The 15,727-nt window shown below is 47.5% G+C and overlaps 1 protein-coding gene across 1 annotated transcript; it reads right to left on the reverse strand.

Moving 5' to 3' along the window:
• Positions 1 to 13,015: 13,015 nt before the first annotated feature.
• On the reverse strand, positions 13,016 to 13,960 carry LOC119302524 (dehydration-responsive element-binding protein 1B-like). The gene has a single exon (XM_037579555.1). The coding sequence runs from the start codon at positions 13,853 to 13,855 to the stop codon at positions 13,217 to 13,219; it is 639 nt and encodes a 212-aa protein (XP_037435452.1). The 5' UTR covers positions 13,856 to 13,960; the 3' UTR covers positions 13,016 to 13,216.
• Positions 13,961 to 15,727: the final 1,767 nt, after the last annotated feature.

Here is a 15,727-nt window from a genome sequence, read left to right on the forward strand (position 1 = left end):
GCTTCACACAAATTCTTGACCGATACTAGGCTGCCGCAAGGCTTCCCCGTGGGTGGAACGTATACGTCATACTCCAAGGCTTTTCATGAATTTATTAGAGAACACCCAATTCTCACAGACTGCGACATTAACAGTCAAATTCATATAGGTGTGTTCCTCAGAAGATGTTCTGCAGGACAACATCTCTGCTTACCCGAATAAGCCACTTGGAACACATTAAGATAAGTATCAACCTGCCATGCAGATCAGGAGAGTATTGTATCTTCACGGAGTGGGATAATTAATATAGGGATACTCTCCTCCCAGCTGACCAACAGCTTGTCTCCCACTTCTACTTCACGGGATCTCCGATCACATAGAGTGGGTTACCACTATGGACAACTCATGCGGTGGATCTCAAACCCATCTCCGTCGATGCATTATCTATCACATTACGTGATAGACCCTTTGTGAAGGGATCTGCCAAGTTTTTCGATGTTTGGATATAATCCAACATAATAACTTCGGAGTTCCTCAATTTTCTGACGGATTTTAGTCTTCTCTTCACATGCCTTGAGGACTTCATATTGTCCTTAGAACTATTTATCTTGACGATCCCAGTTTGATTATCACGGTTCATCAGGATAGGGGGTATTGGTTTTTCAACCATAGGTAAGTCCATCAAGAGTTCACGAAGCCACTCTGCTTCAACAGTGGCAGTGTCTAATGTTGTGAGTTCTGCTTCCATAGTTGACCTCGTTAAGATGGTCTGCTTGCAAGACTTCCAGGAAACAGCGTCACCACCAAGTGTAAAAACATAACCACTTGTGGCCTTAATCTCATCAGCATCAGATATCCAGTTTGAGTCACTATAACCCTCTGGTACCCTTGGATACCCGGTGTAGTGAATCCCATAGCTTGCGGTGCCTTTCAAATAGCGCATAACTCTCTCAAGCGCATGCCAATGATCATCTCCCGATTTTGACACAAACCGACTCAGCTTGCTCACAGCAAAAGAGATGTCAGGCCTCGTGACACTCGCCAAATACATAAGCGAGCCAATAATCTTAGAATACCTCAGTTGATCTCTAGCAATCCGTCGATTCTTTCGAAGCAACACACTAGCATCATATGGAGTTGGAGAAGGCGTGCAGTCGCTATACCCAAAATGACTCAAGACCTTTTCCACATAATGAGACTGAAGCAGTGTGATCCCACCATTCTCATCTCTCAACAGCTTGATGTTTAAGATAACATCAGCTACTCCTAGATCCTTCATCTCAAAACAGCGAGATAAGAAATCCTTAACCTCCTTGATTAAATCAAGTTTGGTTCCAAAGATCAATATGTCGTCGACATACAGACAAAGAATAACTCCTTCGCCCCCACCATAGTGATAGTACACGCACTTGTCACCATCGTTTACTACAAAGCCGGCAGCAGTTAATGTTCTTTCAAACTTCTCATGCCACTCCTTAGGAGCTTGTTCAAGGCCATATAAAGACTTTAATAACTTGCACACCTTTCCTTCCTGACCAGGTACTACAAAACCATCTGGCTGATCCATGTAAATTTCCTCCTTCAACTCTCCATTGAGGAAAGCCGTCTTAACGTCCATTTGATGAACGAGAAGACCATGTGAGGTAGCCAGTGATAGTAGCACCCGAATTGTGGTCAGTCTCGCCACGGGTGAGTAAGTATCAAAGAAGTCTTCACCTTCTTTCTGGGTATAACCCTTGGCCACTAGTCGTGCCTTGTACTTTTCAATCGTACCATCGGGTCTAAGCTTCTTCTTGAACACCCACTTACATCCTACAGGTTTGCACCCATAAGGACGGTCAGTGATCTCCGAGGTACCGTTAGCTAAGATGGAATCCATCTCGCTACGTACAGCTTCCTTCCAGTAGTCAGCATCAGGAGATGCATAGGCTTCTGAAATAGTCCTGGGTGTGTCATCCACGAGGTACACAATGAAATCATCACCAAAAGACTTTGCAGTCCTCTGTCTCTTACTCCTCACAGGAGTTCCATTGTTACCCTCAACAGGATTCTCAACGTGTTCCATCGCAATGGTGAGTTCAGGAATTACAGTGAATTCCTCACTAGATGGAGTAGGTATCTCCTGATTTGATGAACTCGGCATATCCTTCATAGGAAATATGTCCTTAAAGAAAGTTGCATCATTTGATTCCATAATCGTACCGACATGCATGTCTGATACCTCAGATTTTATTATCAAAAATCTATAGCCGGTGCTATGAAAAGCATAGCCCAGAAGAACACAATCCACGGTTTTTGGTCCAAGCTTGCGCTTCTTGGGAATTGGTATATTGACTTTCGCCAAACAACCCCAAGTACGTACGTAAGAGAGTTTCAACCTTTTCCTTTCCCATTCCTCAAATGGAGTCATGGTCTTATGCTTTGTGGGAACTCGGTTTAGGACATGACACGCAGTCATTAGCGCCTCCCCCCACCATTCCTTGGATAGACCCGAAGTGTCTAACATGGTGTTAACCATATCAGTTAGAGTTCGGTTCTTTATTTCGGCTACCCCATTTGACTGGGGTGAGTAGGGAGGCATCCTCTCATGGATTATACCATGTTCCGCACAAAACAGATCAAATTCATTGGAAAAATACTCTCCACCACGATCGGACCTAAGCCGTTTAATTTTTCGATCAAGTTGGTTCTCTGCCTCAGCTTTATAGTTTTTAAAGAAAGTCAAAGCCTCATCTTTTGATTTCAGAAGATACACATAACAATATCTAGTGGAGTCATCAATCAACGTCATGAAGTATCTCTTTCCACCTTTTGTCAACACACCATTCATCTCACAAAGATCAGAATGTATAAGCTCTAGTGGCGCCAAGTCTCTTGCCTCTGCAGTCTTATGGGACTTGCGAGGTTGCTTAGCTTGCACACATACTTGGCACTTGGAGCCTTTGACAGTAGAGATTTTCGGAATTAAATTCATATTGGCTAACCGCGTCATGCAACCAAAGTTAATATGACAAAGTCGTGAATGCCAAATATCAGACTCATTATTGTGGCAAACATTATTAATAACTTTAGTGCAAATATCTGACAAAGATAGGCGGAACAAGCCTCCGCACTCATAGCCTTTTCCAACAAATTGTCCACACTTAGAAATTACAACTTTATTGCATTCGAAAACCAACTTAAAACCATCTCGACATAAACGGGAACCGCTAACGAGATTTTTATTGATGGACGGCACATGATGAACGTTCTTCAGACGCACAGTCTTCCCCGAAGTAAACTTTAGATCAACCGTACCAACACCTCGAACGATGGCATGTGACCCGTTCCCCATCAGCACGGGTGAAGTCCCTGTTGCCTGGTAAGAAGAAAACATGGAGGTGTCAGCACACACATGTACATTGGCACCGGTGTCAATTAACCAATCAGGGGATTGAAATACTGAAAGGATGGTAGGAAAAATACCGTACCCTGATTCCTTCATATCAGTATCACCGATGACAACATTAGCGGACTTGCCGCTCTTCTCATGTTTGCGCTCCTCAAAGCGGTTAGGACACTTTGGAGCCTAGTGATTAGGATCACCGCAGACATGGCAAAGTCCCTTCCCCTTCTTATGAGAATTCTTCTTGAAGTTGGTAGAATGTGATGGCTTGTTCTTTGTATCAAACTTGCTTTTGCCCTGAGTTTTGTTCTTATTGTTTTTGAACTTGTTGGGCCAGGAGTTCTTCTTCTGTACCATGTGGGCACTAGAACCTCCCTCGGCAACTCGAGCACGTGTGTCCTTTGCTCTCGCCTTCTCTTCAACATCAAGAGTACCAATGAGATCCGCAACGGAAAACTCCTGTCTCTTGTGTTTTAGGGAAGTAGCAAAATTGTTCCACGAAGGTGGAAGCTTGGCAATGATGCCTCCGGCAAGAAATTTGTCCGGCAACACACACTTGAAGTACTCAAATTCTTTTGCGAGCGACTGTATCTCATGAGCCTGCTGTACAACAGGGCGCTCATCAGTCATCTTGTAGTCATAGAATTTCTCCATGACGTACAACTCGATGTCGGCGTCCGAGGCACCAAACTTGGCCTCGAGCGCAGCCCACATGTCCTTGCCGTTGTCAAACGACATATACGAATCCACAATGGAGTCATCAAGAACACTCAGAAGAGCGCCTTTAAAGAGGGTATCGATCTTCTCAAAAGCTTCCAGTTGTGCTGGATTAAGATCGCCCTTAGGCTTGCCCTTGGTGGCATTATAGCAGCCCATGGTCTGAAACCAGTAGACTGCTCTCATGCGCCACCTCTTATATTGCGCCCCCTTAAAGGCAGGCGGCTTCAGATGCGCAGCAAAACCACTCGGAGTAAATTGCCTATAATCAGGTTTTTGGATTGTTGGAAATATGAGCAAATTACTACGAGATTTAATCCGAATAAACAGAAGATAAATCATGACCACAGCAGCAGAGATTAAACTAATCATGTGAACTAGCATAGCAGATGAACATATCACATCTAGGGCACATACTAGAAGCATGAATTCTACCACGATATCGAACAGGGAGGATAGAATCACATACGGTGCAGCGGGTGCAGCACCGCCGGCGTTGACGTTGTTGCCCATGTCGTCGAGGACGAGGTTGCCGAGGTCGGGGAAGAAGTCATCGTTCGCGAAGTCGTCACTGCCAGCAGTCGCGCGAGTGCGCTTCCCAAAAACCTAATCGCCCCTCTCCCATACAGGATCACGAGAGGCGGGGTTCCGGAGGCCTGCTGTTCCTTCTCGCGGTGCACGCCGGAAGGAGGGATGGAGAAGACTTGCTTGGCGGTGCAATGATCTGGAATGGTGGTGAGAAACCATACGAAGCGGCGGCGGCTAGGGTATACGTCTGCCTGACTATATAGTGCGGGCCGGGTAGGTCGTGGGAGTAAACCCCATGTCCGAGTCGTCACGATCCAAAAGAATCGGAAACGGTTCAGTAATTAATGCGTCCATTAATTATTAAGCCGGGTAGTCGTGGGAGTAAACCCCATGTCCGAGTCGTCACGATCCAAAAGAATCGAAAATGGTTCAGTAATTAATGCGTCCTTAATTATTAATCAATGACTCATTAATTTTCCGATGCAGCAAAAATATAGACAACGTGCACACCTCTGTCCTTGGCTCGGCTCAATCCCGCAACCCGCGGCGCGTAGTGACGAGGCGAGGCGTGGCGTGGCAAGGCGAGCGAGGAGGAGGAGCTTGCGTGTAGATCTCCTCTTCTGATGCTCATACAAGTGGTAGAAGAGCTCACCTTATAAAAAGGTGCAACTCTCTCTCAACTTCCGGGGTGGGACTAAACTTTAGCCTCACTCACTCCACTCACATGTGTGCATGAATGGGCCAAGAGAATTTCAGAATTTTAGTTGGGCTTTGGGCCAAAGGCCTACTAGCAAAATTCCAACAATCCCCCACAAAGTCTCATTGGCACATCTCATCATTTAGTTTCAAAACATTGTTTTATATATCGGTGCTTAGAGGAGACTGTGAAGTTGAACTTCCACTTAGAAATTTATGCTACACTAGATCACAACTTGAATAGTGGACTATGCCTTGAACTACAAGTTTTCTGTGAAACTAGTTTCACACAAATTCTTGACCGATACTGGGCTACCGCAAGGCTTCCCCGCGGGTGGAGCGTATACGTCATACTCCAGGGCCTTTCATGAATTTATTAGAGAACACCCAATTCTCACAGACTGCGACGTTAATAGTCAAATTCATATAGGTGTGTTCCTCAGAAGATGTTCTGCAGGACAACATCTCTGCTTACCCGAATAAGCCACTTGGAACACATTAAGATAAGTATCAACCTGCCATGCAGATCAGGAGAGTATTGCATCTTCACGGAGTGGGATAATTAATATAGGGATACTCTCCTCCCAGCTGACCAACAGCTTGTCTCCCATTTCTACTTCACGGGATCTCCGATCACATAGAGTGGGTTACCACTATGGACAACTCATGCGGTGGGTCTCAAACCCATCTCCATCGATGCATTATCTATCACATTACGTGATAGACCCTTTGTGAAGGGATCTGCCAAGTTTTTCGACATTTGGATATAATCCAACATAATAACTCCGGAGTTCCTCAATTTTCTGACAGATTTTAGTCTCCTCTTCACATGCCTTGAGGACTTCATATTGTCCTTAGAACTGTTTATCTTGACGATCCCAGTTTGATTATCACAGTTCATCAGGATAGGGGGTATTGGTTTTTCAACCATAGGTAAGTCCATCAAGAGTTCACGAAGCCACTCTACTTCAACAGTGGCAGTGTCTAATGTTGTGAGTTCTGCTTCCATAGTTGACCTCGTTAATATGGTCTGCTTGCAAGACTTCCAGGAAACAGCGTCACCACCAAGTGTAAAAACATAACCACTTGTGGCCTTAATCTCATCAGCATCAGATATCCAGTTTGAGTCACTATAACCCTCTAGTACCCTTGGATACCCGGTGTAGTGAATCCCATAGCTCGCGGTGCCTTTCAAATAGCGCATAACTCTCTCAAGCGCATGCCAATGATCATCTCCCGGTTTTGACACAAACCGACTCAGCTTGCTCACAGCAAAAGAGATGTCAGGCCTCGTGACACTCGCCAAATACATAAGCGAGCCAATAATCTGATAATACCTCAGTTGATCTCTAGCAATCCGTCGATTCTTTCGAAGCAACACACTAGCATCATATGGAGTTGGAGAAGGCGTGCGGTCGCTATACCCAAAACGACTCAAGACCTTTTCCACATAATGAGACTGAAGCAGTGTGATCCCACCATTCTCATCTCTCAATAGCTTGATGTTTAAGATAACATCAGCTACTCCTAGATCCTTCATCTCAAAACAGCGAGATAAGAAATCCTTAACCTCCTTGATTAAATCAAGTTTGGTTCCAAAGATCAATATGTCGTCGACATACAGACAAAGAATAACTCCTTCGCCCCCACCATAGTGATAGTACACGCACTTGTCACCATCGTTTACTACAAAGCCGGCAGCAGTTAATGTTCTTTCAAACTTCTCATGCCACTCCTTAGGAGCTTGTTTAAGGCCATATAAAGACTTTAATAACTTGCACACCTTTCCTTCCTGACCAGGTACTACAAAACCATCTGGCTGATCCATGTAAATTTCCTCCTTCAACTCTCCATTGAGGAAAGCCGTCTTAACGTCCATTTGATGAACGAGAAGACCATGTGAGGTAGCCAGTGATAGTAGCACCCGAATTGTGGTCAGTCTAGCCACAGGTGAGTAAGTATCAAAGAAGTCTTCACCTTCTTTCTGGGTATAACCCTTGGCCACAAGCCGTGCCTTGTACTTTTCAATCGTACCATCAGGTCTAAGCTTCTTCTTGAACACTCACTTACATCCTATAGGTTTGCACCCATAAGGACGGTTAGTGATCTCCCAGGTACCGTTAGCTAAGATGGAATTCATCTCGCTACGTACAGCTTCCTTCCAGTAGTCAGCATCAGGAGATGCATAGGCTTCTGAAATAGTCCTGGGTGTGTCATCCATGAGGTACACAATGAAATCATCACCAAAAGACTTTGGAGTCCTCTGTCTCTTACTCCTCACAGGAGTTCCATTATTACCCTCAACAGGATTCTCAACGTGTTCCATCGCAATGGTGGGTTCAGGAATTACAGTGAATTCCTCACTAGATGGAGTAGGTATCTCCTGATTTGATGAACTCGGCATATCCTTCATAGGAAATATGTCCTTAAAGAAAATTGCATCATTTGATTCCATAATCGTACCAACATGCATGTCGGATACCTCAGATTTTATTATCAAAAATCTATAGCCGATGCTATGAAAAGCATAGCCCAGAAGAACACAATCCACGGTTTTTGGTCCAAGCTTGCGCTTCTTGGGAATTGGTATATTGACTTTCGCCAAACAACCCCAAGTACGTAGGTAAGAGAGTTTCAACCTTTTCCTTTCCCATTACTCAAATGGAGTCATGGTCTTATGCTTTGTGGGAACTCGGTTTAGGACATGACACGCAGTCATTAGCGCCTCCCCCCACCATTCCTTGGATAGACCCGAAGTGTCTAACATGGTGTTAATCATATCAGTTAGAGTTCGGTTCTTTCTTCCGGCTACCCCATTTGACTGGGGTGAGTAGGGAGGCGTCCTCTCATGGATTATACCATGTTCCGCACAAAACAGATCAAATTCATTGGGAAAATACTCTCCACCACGATCGGACCTAAGCCGTTTAATTTTTTGATCAAGTTGGTTCTCTGCCTCAGCTTTATAGTTTTTAAAGAAAGTCAAAGCCTCATCTTTTGATTTCAGAAGATACACATAACAATATCTAGTGGAGTCATCAATCAACGTCATGAAGTATCTCTTTCCACCTTTTGTCAACACGCCATTCATCTCACAAAGATCAGAATGTATAAGCTCTAGTGGCGCCAAGTCTCTTGCCTCTGCAGTCTTATGGGACTTGCGAGGTTGCTTAGCTTGCACACATACTTGGCACTTGGAGCCTTTGACAGTAGAGATTTTCGGAATTAAATTCATATTGGCTAACCGCGTCATGCAACCAAAGTTAATATGACAGAGTCGTGAATGCCAAATATCAGACTCATTATTGTGGCAAACATTATTAATAACTTTAGTGCAAATATCTGACAAAGATAGGCGGAACAAGCCTCCGTACTCATAGCCTTTTCCAACAAATTGTCCACACTTAGAAATTACAACTTTATTGGATTCGAAAACCAACTTAAAACCATCTCGACATAAACGGGAACCGCTAACGAGATTTCTATTGATGGACGGCACATGATGAACGTTCTTCAGATGCACAGTCTTCCCCGAAGTAAACTTTAGATCGACCGTACCAACACCTCGAACGATGGCATGTGACCCGTTCCCCATCAGCACGGGTGAAGTCCCTGTTGCCTGGTAAGAAGAAAACATGGAGGCGTCAGCACAAACATGTACATTGGCACCGGTGTCAATTAACCAATCAGGGGATTGAAATACTGAAAGGATGGTAGGAAAAATACCGTACCCTGATTCCTTCATATCAGTATCACCGATGATAACATTAGCGGACTTGCCGCTCTTCTCATGTTCGCGCTCCTCAAAGCGGTTAGGACACTTCGGAGCCCAGTGATTAGGATCACCGCAGACATGGCAACGTCCCTTCCCCTTCTTATGAGAATTCTTCTTGAAGTTGGTAGAATGTGATGGCTTGTTCTTTGTATCAAACTTGCCTTTGCCCTGAGTTTTGTCCTTATTGTTTTTGAACTTGTTGGGCTGGGAGTTCTTCTTCTGTACCATGTGGGCACTAGAACTTAAAGGCAGGCGGCTTCAGATGCGCAGCAAAACCACTCGGAGTAAATTGCCTATAATCAGATTTTTGGATTGTTGGAAATATGAGCAAATTACTACGAGATTTAATCCGAATAAACAGAAGATAAATCATGACCACAGCAGCAGAGATTAAACTAATCATGCGAACTAGCATAGCAGATGAACATATCACATCTAGGGCACATACTAGAAGCATGAATTCTACCACGATCTCGAACAGGAAGGATAGAATCACATACGGTGCAGCGGGTGCAGCACCGCCGGCGTTGACGTTGTCGCCCATGTCGTCGAGGACGAGGTTGCTGAGGTCGGGGAAGAAGTCGTCGTTCGTGAAGTCGTCGCTGCCAGCAGTCGCGCGAGTGCGCTCCCCAAAAACCTGATCGCCCCTCTCCCGTACAGGATCACGAGAGGCGGGGTTCCGGAGGCCTGCTGTCCCTTCTCGCGGTGCACGCCGGAAGGAGGGATGAGAAGACTTGCTTGGCGGCGCAATGATCTGGAACGGTGGTGAGAAACCATACGAGGCGGCGGCGGCTAGGGTAGACGTCTGCCTGACTATATAGTGCGGGCCGGGTAGGTCGTGGGAGTAAACCCCACGTCCGAGTCGTCACGATCCAAAAGAATCGAAAACGGTTCAGTAATTAACGCGTCCGTTAATTATTAATCAATGACTCATTAATTTTCCCATGCAGCAAAAATATAGACAACGTGCATAGCTCTATCCTCGGCTCGGCTCAATCCCGCAACCCGCGGCGCGGCGCAGCGCGGCGTGACGAGCGAGGAGGAGGAGCGCGCGTGTAGGTCTCTTCTTCTCATGCTCATACAAATGGTAGAAGAGCTCACCTTATAAAGAGGTGCAACTCTCTCTCAACTTCTGGGGTGGGACTAAATTTTAGCCTTACTCACTCCACTCACATGTGTGCATGAATGGGCCAAGAGAATTTCAGAATTTTAGTTGGGCTTTGGGCCAAAGGCCTACTAGAAAAATTCCAACACTACGGGGTCCCCCATGTCTCCGCCCCTGGACGTAGGAACAAATCTGGGTTGGGCCTCACTGGTGTTTCGCCGCGACCGATCTGAGAGTGCAACCCCTTCCTGTTGCATCTTGAGGGTAAAATGTGAGAAGAAGGATGGCGGCGGCTGGGCGAAGACGAGGCATCCTGTCATGGCTGGGGATTTCGGCGGCGGCATCGCAACTGAGAATCCCAGACGACAGACGAGAGAGAGACGAGAGGTCAGGGAGTGGAGGCGAGGGGAGAAACGCTCTCCTGCATATGTGGTGGGAGCATTTGGCCCAGCAGGCCCAAACAACAGCAGATCGCTGATTTTGTTGCGGGAGCATCGGCCCAGTCCGTTTAGCGCTCTCAATGGGGTGGAAGGTGCATCCAACGGCCCAAAACACCTAGAAGTGCAGATTTAACGGTTGAGATGCTAATAGCCTGAGAGGGCTGGAAAAGTGCTCGGTTGTAATGTCTTTAAATGTTTCGAGGCTGGCTTTCGTATCACTGTCCACGGATATGTCTGTGTCCATGGATCAGCGATGAGATGCGCTAACTCTAGCACTTTCGTTGAACATTTGACATGTAGGGTGGTGTTCATCACTCTTAACTTCCCACCATCGACTAATATTTCAAATTAGTTGTTTTAAATTTGTCTAGATACAAATGTATTTAGAGCTATATACATCCATATCTAGATAAATCTCAACATGTAATTCGGGACTGGGGGAGTACTTTTTAATGTCAAAGTATTTTTTTTTCTATTATGCAAGGGATATACAATGATTGCATCCACCGTCTATCATTGTTTTGAAATTCATGCCATGCCTTTTTTTGGCACCTTTTCTGTATTATATAATTTTTTGTTGCTGTTTTTTATTTTTAAGTCTAATGTAATGCTTCATTGTGTACCAGAAAATGCACCCCAAAACAAGCGCACACTTGTTTGTAGGTACACGGGTATATTACGATACAATTTGAAATGAGAAAAAAGATCTGATGAACGAAGTTTAACACTATGAAACAACACAAAATTATCACAAACCAAAAAATTATCTGGATTAGGTTCCATCTCCACCAGGGACGGTGGCGGCATGTCCGGATCGGTTCACGGCGGCGCAGCCGGATTGCTGGTCGGTCGTCGGCACGGTGGTGGGTGCGACTCGTCGGCAGTTGGGCAGATCCGCGGGATTCTACCCTTGTCTGGCCCTTGACAGCGCGGGCAACTACGGGGGAAACCCTAGATCTCCTTGGGATCGAGCGATGGCGGCGCTTTTGCGTCGTAGTCCCTTTTTAGGGCATTGTTTTGGAGTTTGCTCCGGTCGAAGGGACCAGCGACGTCGGCGGCGCACGTCTGGTGGAGCAGCTGCCGATGAAAATCGCACCGAGTATGGTCAAGGCGGACGATGGCGGCGTCTTAGATGTCGTTTCCTTGTCGAGGCATCGTCGTTGCAGTCTGCGTCATCAGGCTCGGGATGCTCCGGGGGAAACCCTAGATCTGGGTCTTCTGGATCGGACGATGATTATTTCCCTCCTGGGGGCATCGTTTTGGAGTAAGTGCTGGTTGGGCGGTTGGTGGAGCGGTACTTCATCTCACACATCGATGGTGGCGGATATCGGCGGCATGGCGCTATGGAGGCTCGGCGTCCGATGCACGGAGATGGACTCGCGTAGGAGGAGGTTGCTGTCTGGCGTCATGGTGACGTCGATGGCAGAGTGGCCATACAAGGTAGAAGCCTCAATATGTTCTGAAGACGGACCTGTGGAAGATGGCGGCGACGACACACGAGTGCGTCTGACTGGATTGTGCCCCAGACCCGGTATGTGGCTCGGCTGGTGCTTCCGAATATGTTTCGGCTTTCGGCTTTTGATATTAGACTTAGGTGAGTGGTTTGGGTAGTGGCCCAGCTAGCACCCCTTCATCTTTTTGGATAGGAGTAGCGACATGTGTTGCCAAGATGGTGGATTTAGGCACATTGTTGTAATACTTTGTAAGGTCCTCAAAAATAATCAATAAAGTGGCCGTATGCATCTCCCAGATGCAGAGGCCGGGGTCATCCTACTTTTCTAAAAAAAAGTTCCATCTCTCTAACTACATGAGCTAATAGCAGTTTATATATAGTTGTTACATGCATACCCCTGATCTTAAGATATTTCTGGTCATCCCACCTGAACGAATAGTATCTGCATGCTCTTGGAATCCTCTTACAATCAGTCCAAGACCATCTTTGTCAAGCTGTGACAAATTTTCAATGTGTCTTTTCTTCTTTCTTTTCTCATAATGCAATTCTTATTTTTAAGTGCCTTTTCTTGTTTCTATTGACATAAAATATAATATCTTATGTCCATAATAATTGCGCAGGTACACATTCTTTATTCACTAGAACACTCAAGTGCTCGCTACTATACGGTTATACCCCTGACTTTGGGATATTTCTGGTAACCTCATCTGAACGAATAGTACCTGCTCTTGGAATTCTCTTACAAGCAGTCCATGTCCATCATTGTCAAGCTGTGACGCCGTAAGTTCCTTAATGTGCAAGTATTTTTCCTGTTTTTGAAGTGTCTTTTCTGGTTTCTATTGACAGAAATTATGATATCTTATGCCGATCATGGAGTGCTTGAGGTCCATAATAATTGAGAAGTACTCATTCTGTATTCACTAGAACACTCAAGTGATTCAACTCAACAACAAAAAAACACTCAAAGTGATTGTCCGAAAAAATAACTCAAGTACAAATGCGCCCTCCCCAAAAATAGACAGCGGAGGCTTTCACAATGAACGAGCACATATGGACATATGGGGAAAATATTCCCTTCTGTTTCCTCCCATATTTGGTGGAACAGAAGCAGAGAAACCGTCTAAAAACTTTTAACTGCTTAGTCGAACAAGTAGCTCCATGGCGGTGTCTCGACGCCACCGAGCTCAAAGTCTTCCCGCCATGGTCTGGTGTCCGGCGACTCCATGAACTCCGAGTAGCACGATCCGGCATCCATGCCGCCAAACCAGTGCTCATTCAACAGCTCGCTGGACATGGACAGGGCGCTCGGTGCCGGCAAGCCATCGATTTCCTTCTCGTCATCGGTTGTCCGCGCAGGGGACAATGGTGCCATGGACGCGACCGGGTGCTGCCTTTGGAACGCCAGGACGGCGACGGCGACGGCATCCTTGATCTCCTTGGCCGTGCTGAACGGGCCGGCGAGGACGGGGAGCATCCGCCAGGCGGAGTCGGCGAAGTTGAGGCAAGCGGCGCGGCCGGAGAGCGCGAGAACGGCGGCGTCGTGCGCGCGCGCTGCCATCTCGGCGGTGGTGAAGGTGCCGAGCCAAAGCCTGGAGCCCCTCATCCCGAGCACGCGCACCTCGCACACCCACCGGCCGGCGGGGCCCCGTCGCCGCACGCCGCGGTACAGCGGGTGGCGCGTCTCCTTGAACTTGGTCCAGCCGGCCGGCCGCTTCGGCGGTTCCGACCACACCGTCCTGTGCCCATCACACGGGGAGGCGGCATCAGCGGCGTCCATCGATCGATCGCAGTGTCGCCGGGAGCCTGCCGACTGTGGGGTAATTAAGCAGCGAGTTTAGCTGCTGCGTTGAGAGATTTGAGAGAGATGGATGCTGGAGAGGAGGAGCGGTGAGGCTTGGTTGGATGAGGAAACGGCGGAGTATATATATAGCTGAGTAGTGGTTGCTCGCCGTAGCGCGGAAGGGGATTAGCGCGGGGAGTGGTGGGGTCACGCGCTCAGTGACATTAGCTTCAACGCCTACGTGGAGCAATATCTGGCCACATAATCTGCACCACATGCAAGGACAAGCATACTAGCAAGCACTAGATCTTTTTCTTTTCTTCCGTCGAACAAGTATCTTAGTTGAGGCGACACTTCACACCCAAGCATCTTTTGTGGCGAAAATTAATGAATAAAATAAACATCTTGGCATATCTTTCGGGGCCCTGTTGGAGGCCCAGAGGGCGACGTAACTGAGAGCGCAGCGCCTGCTTCCTCACACTCACACTCACCCACTGTCGACTGAGTGAGCAAATGACAAGGACAGCTCGCTTATATCGGCAAGGATTTTTGTGACATGAAATCGGGAAAAGATCCAGGGCTCGCCTTTTAGACCAAGCAACGGAAGGTATACCTGTTAGTCTCACCACACGTCAAAGACTACGCCTGTTTTTGGAAACATTTTTGTGAGTCATCCTTTTTTTTTGCGAATGAAATTATTTGCGAGTCATCAACAACCCGTTATTTTGGGAAACGTTTCAGGCCGGGCACCGGCCGAACCTTCGGCCGGTCGCGAGCCACGCTGGCGCCCCATGCTCGCCCAAGACGCGCCCCGCGCGAGACTCCTGTTTATTGTTGGGCCCCACGTGGACCACCCCTCCTCCCTTATCTTTTCCCTAACTGCTGCCTTCATCTCTTAGCTCCAGACACATCGTTTCCCATGGCCATATTTCTTCTTCCTTTTCCCCGCGCTGCTGCCTACCGGCTGCCGCTGCCGGCCGTGTGCTTCGCCGAGCCAGGGGGACTACCCGACTGCTGCCAGTCCTGCTCCTCCACACATCTTCTCCCCCAAAACATCTCTCTCCTTCTGTCTCAAATAAGCCATGGTTCAAGACGAGGCAAGGTCTGGGAAGGAGGCTGCAACCGGTGCCCGGGGAGGCTGCGACCGACCATGAGGCTACGAGCATGACCTCAGGACGGCGAGGATGGGGCGACGCTCCTCCGAGAAAACAATCAACGTCGTTATTTTTGCTACATGCTTCAACCGACGTTGGAATTTGCTACAAACGGCATCGCATACTGCTGCCACCGGTGTCACGTTTTGCTGCAATGCACAATCAACCTCGCTTTTTTGCTACAATCGATGTCGCTTTTTGCTACAACCATTTTTTGTTTTTTGCTGCATATGTTCAGGCTGAGTTGCGACCCGACGGTGGCGGCAATGACTTTTTTGCTGCAACCGTAATAGATTTTTGGTACATCCAGCAACAATTTTTGCTACATCCATTCTTTTTTCGCCGGCAACGATACAATGGCGAGATACAACCGCCGGCGACAATGACAAGTTTTTTTTGCCAAAAAGCTATAACGGGCATCGACAAAAGCTGGAACCGGCCATCAGCGGAGCTGCATCTAGTGTGGTGGTGCCCCGGCAGCCATGTCGGGCACCTCTCGCGGAGCTCGACGCCCATGGCCATGGCAACAGCCCCTCGCGGAGCTTGACGTCCATGGCCATGGCAGCACCCCTCGCAGAGCTCCATGCCGATGGCCATGGCGGCACCCCTCCCGGAGCTCGACGCCCATGGCTATGGCAGCATCCCTCGCAGAGCTCGACTCCCGTGGCCATGGCGTGCCCTAGCAGCCACGGCGGTATCCCTCGAGCGGAGCTCG

Source organism: Triticum dicoccoides, chromosome 5A, assembly GCF_002162155.2.
Source record: "Triticum dicoccoides isolate Atlit2015 ecotype Zavitan chromosome 5A, WEW_v2.0, whole genome shotgun sequence".
In the NCBI taxonomy this organism is placed as follows: Eukaryota; Viridiplantae; Streptophyta; class Magnoliopsida; order Poales; family Poaceae; genus Triticum; species Triticum dicoccoides.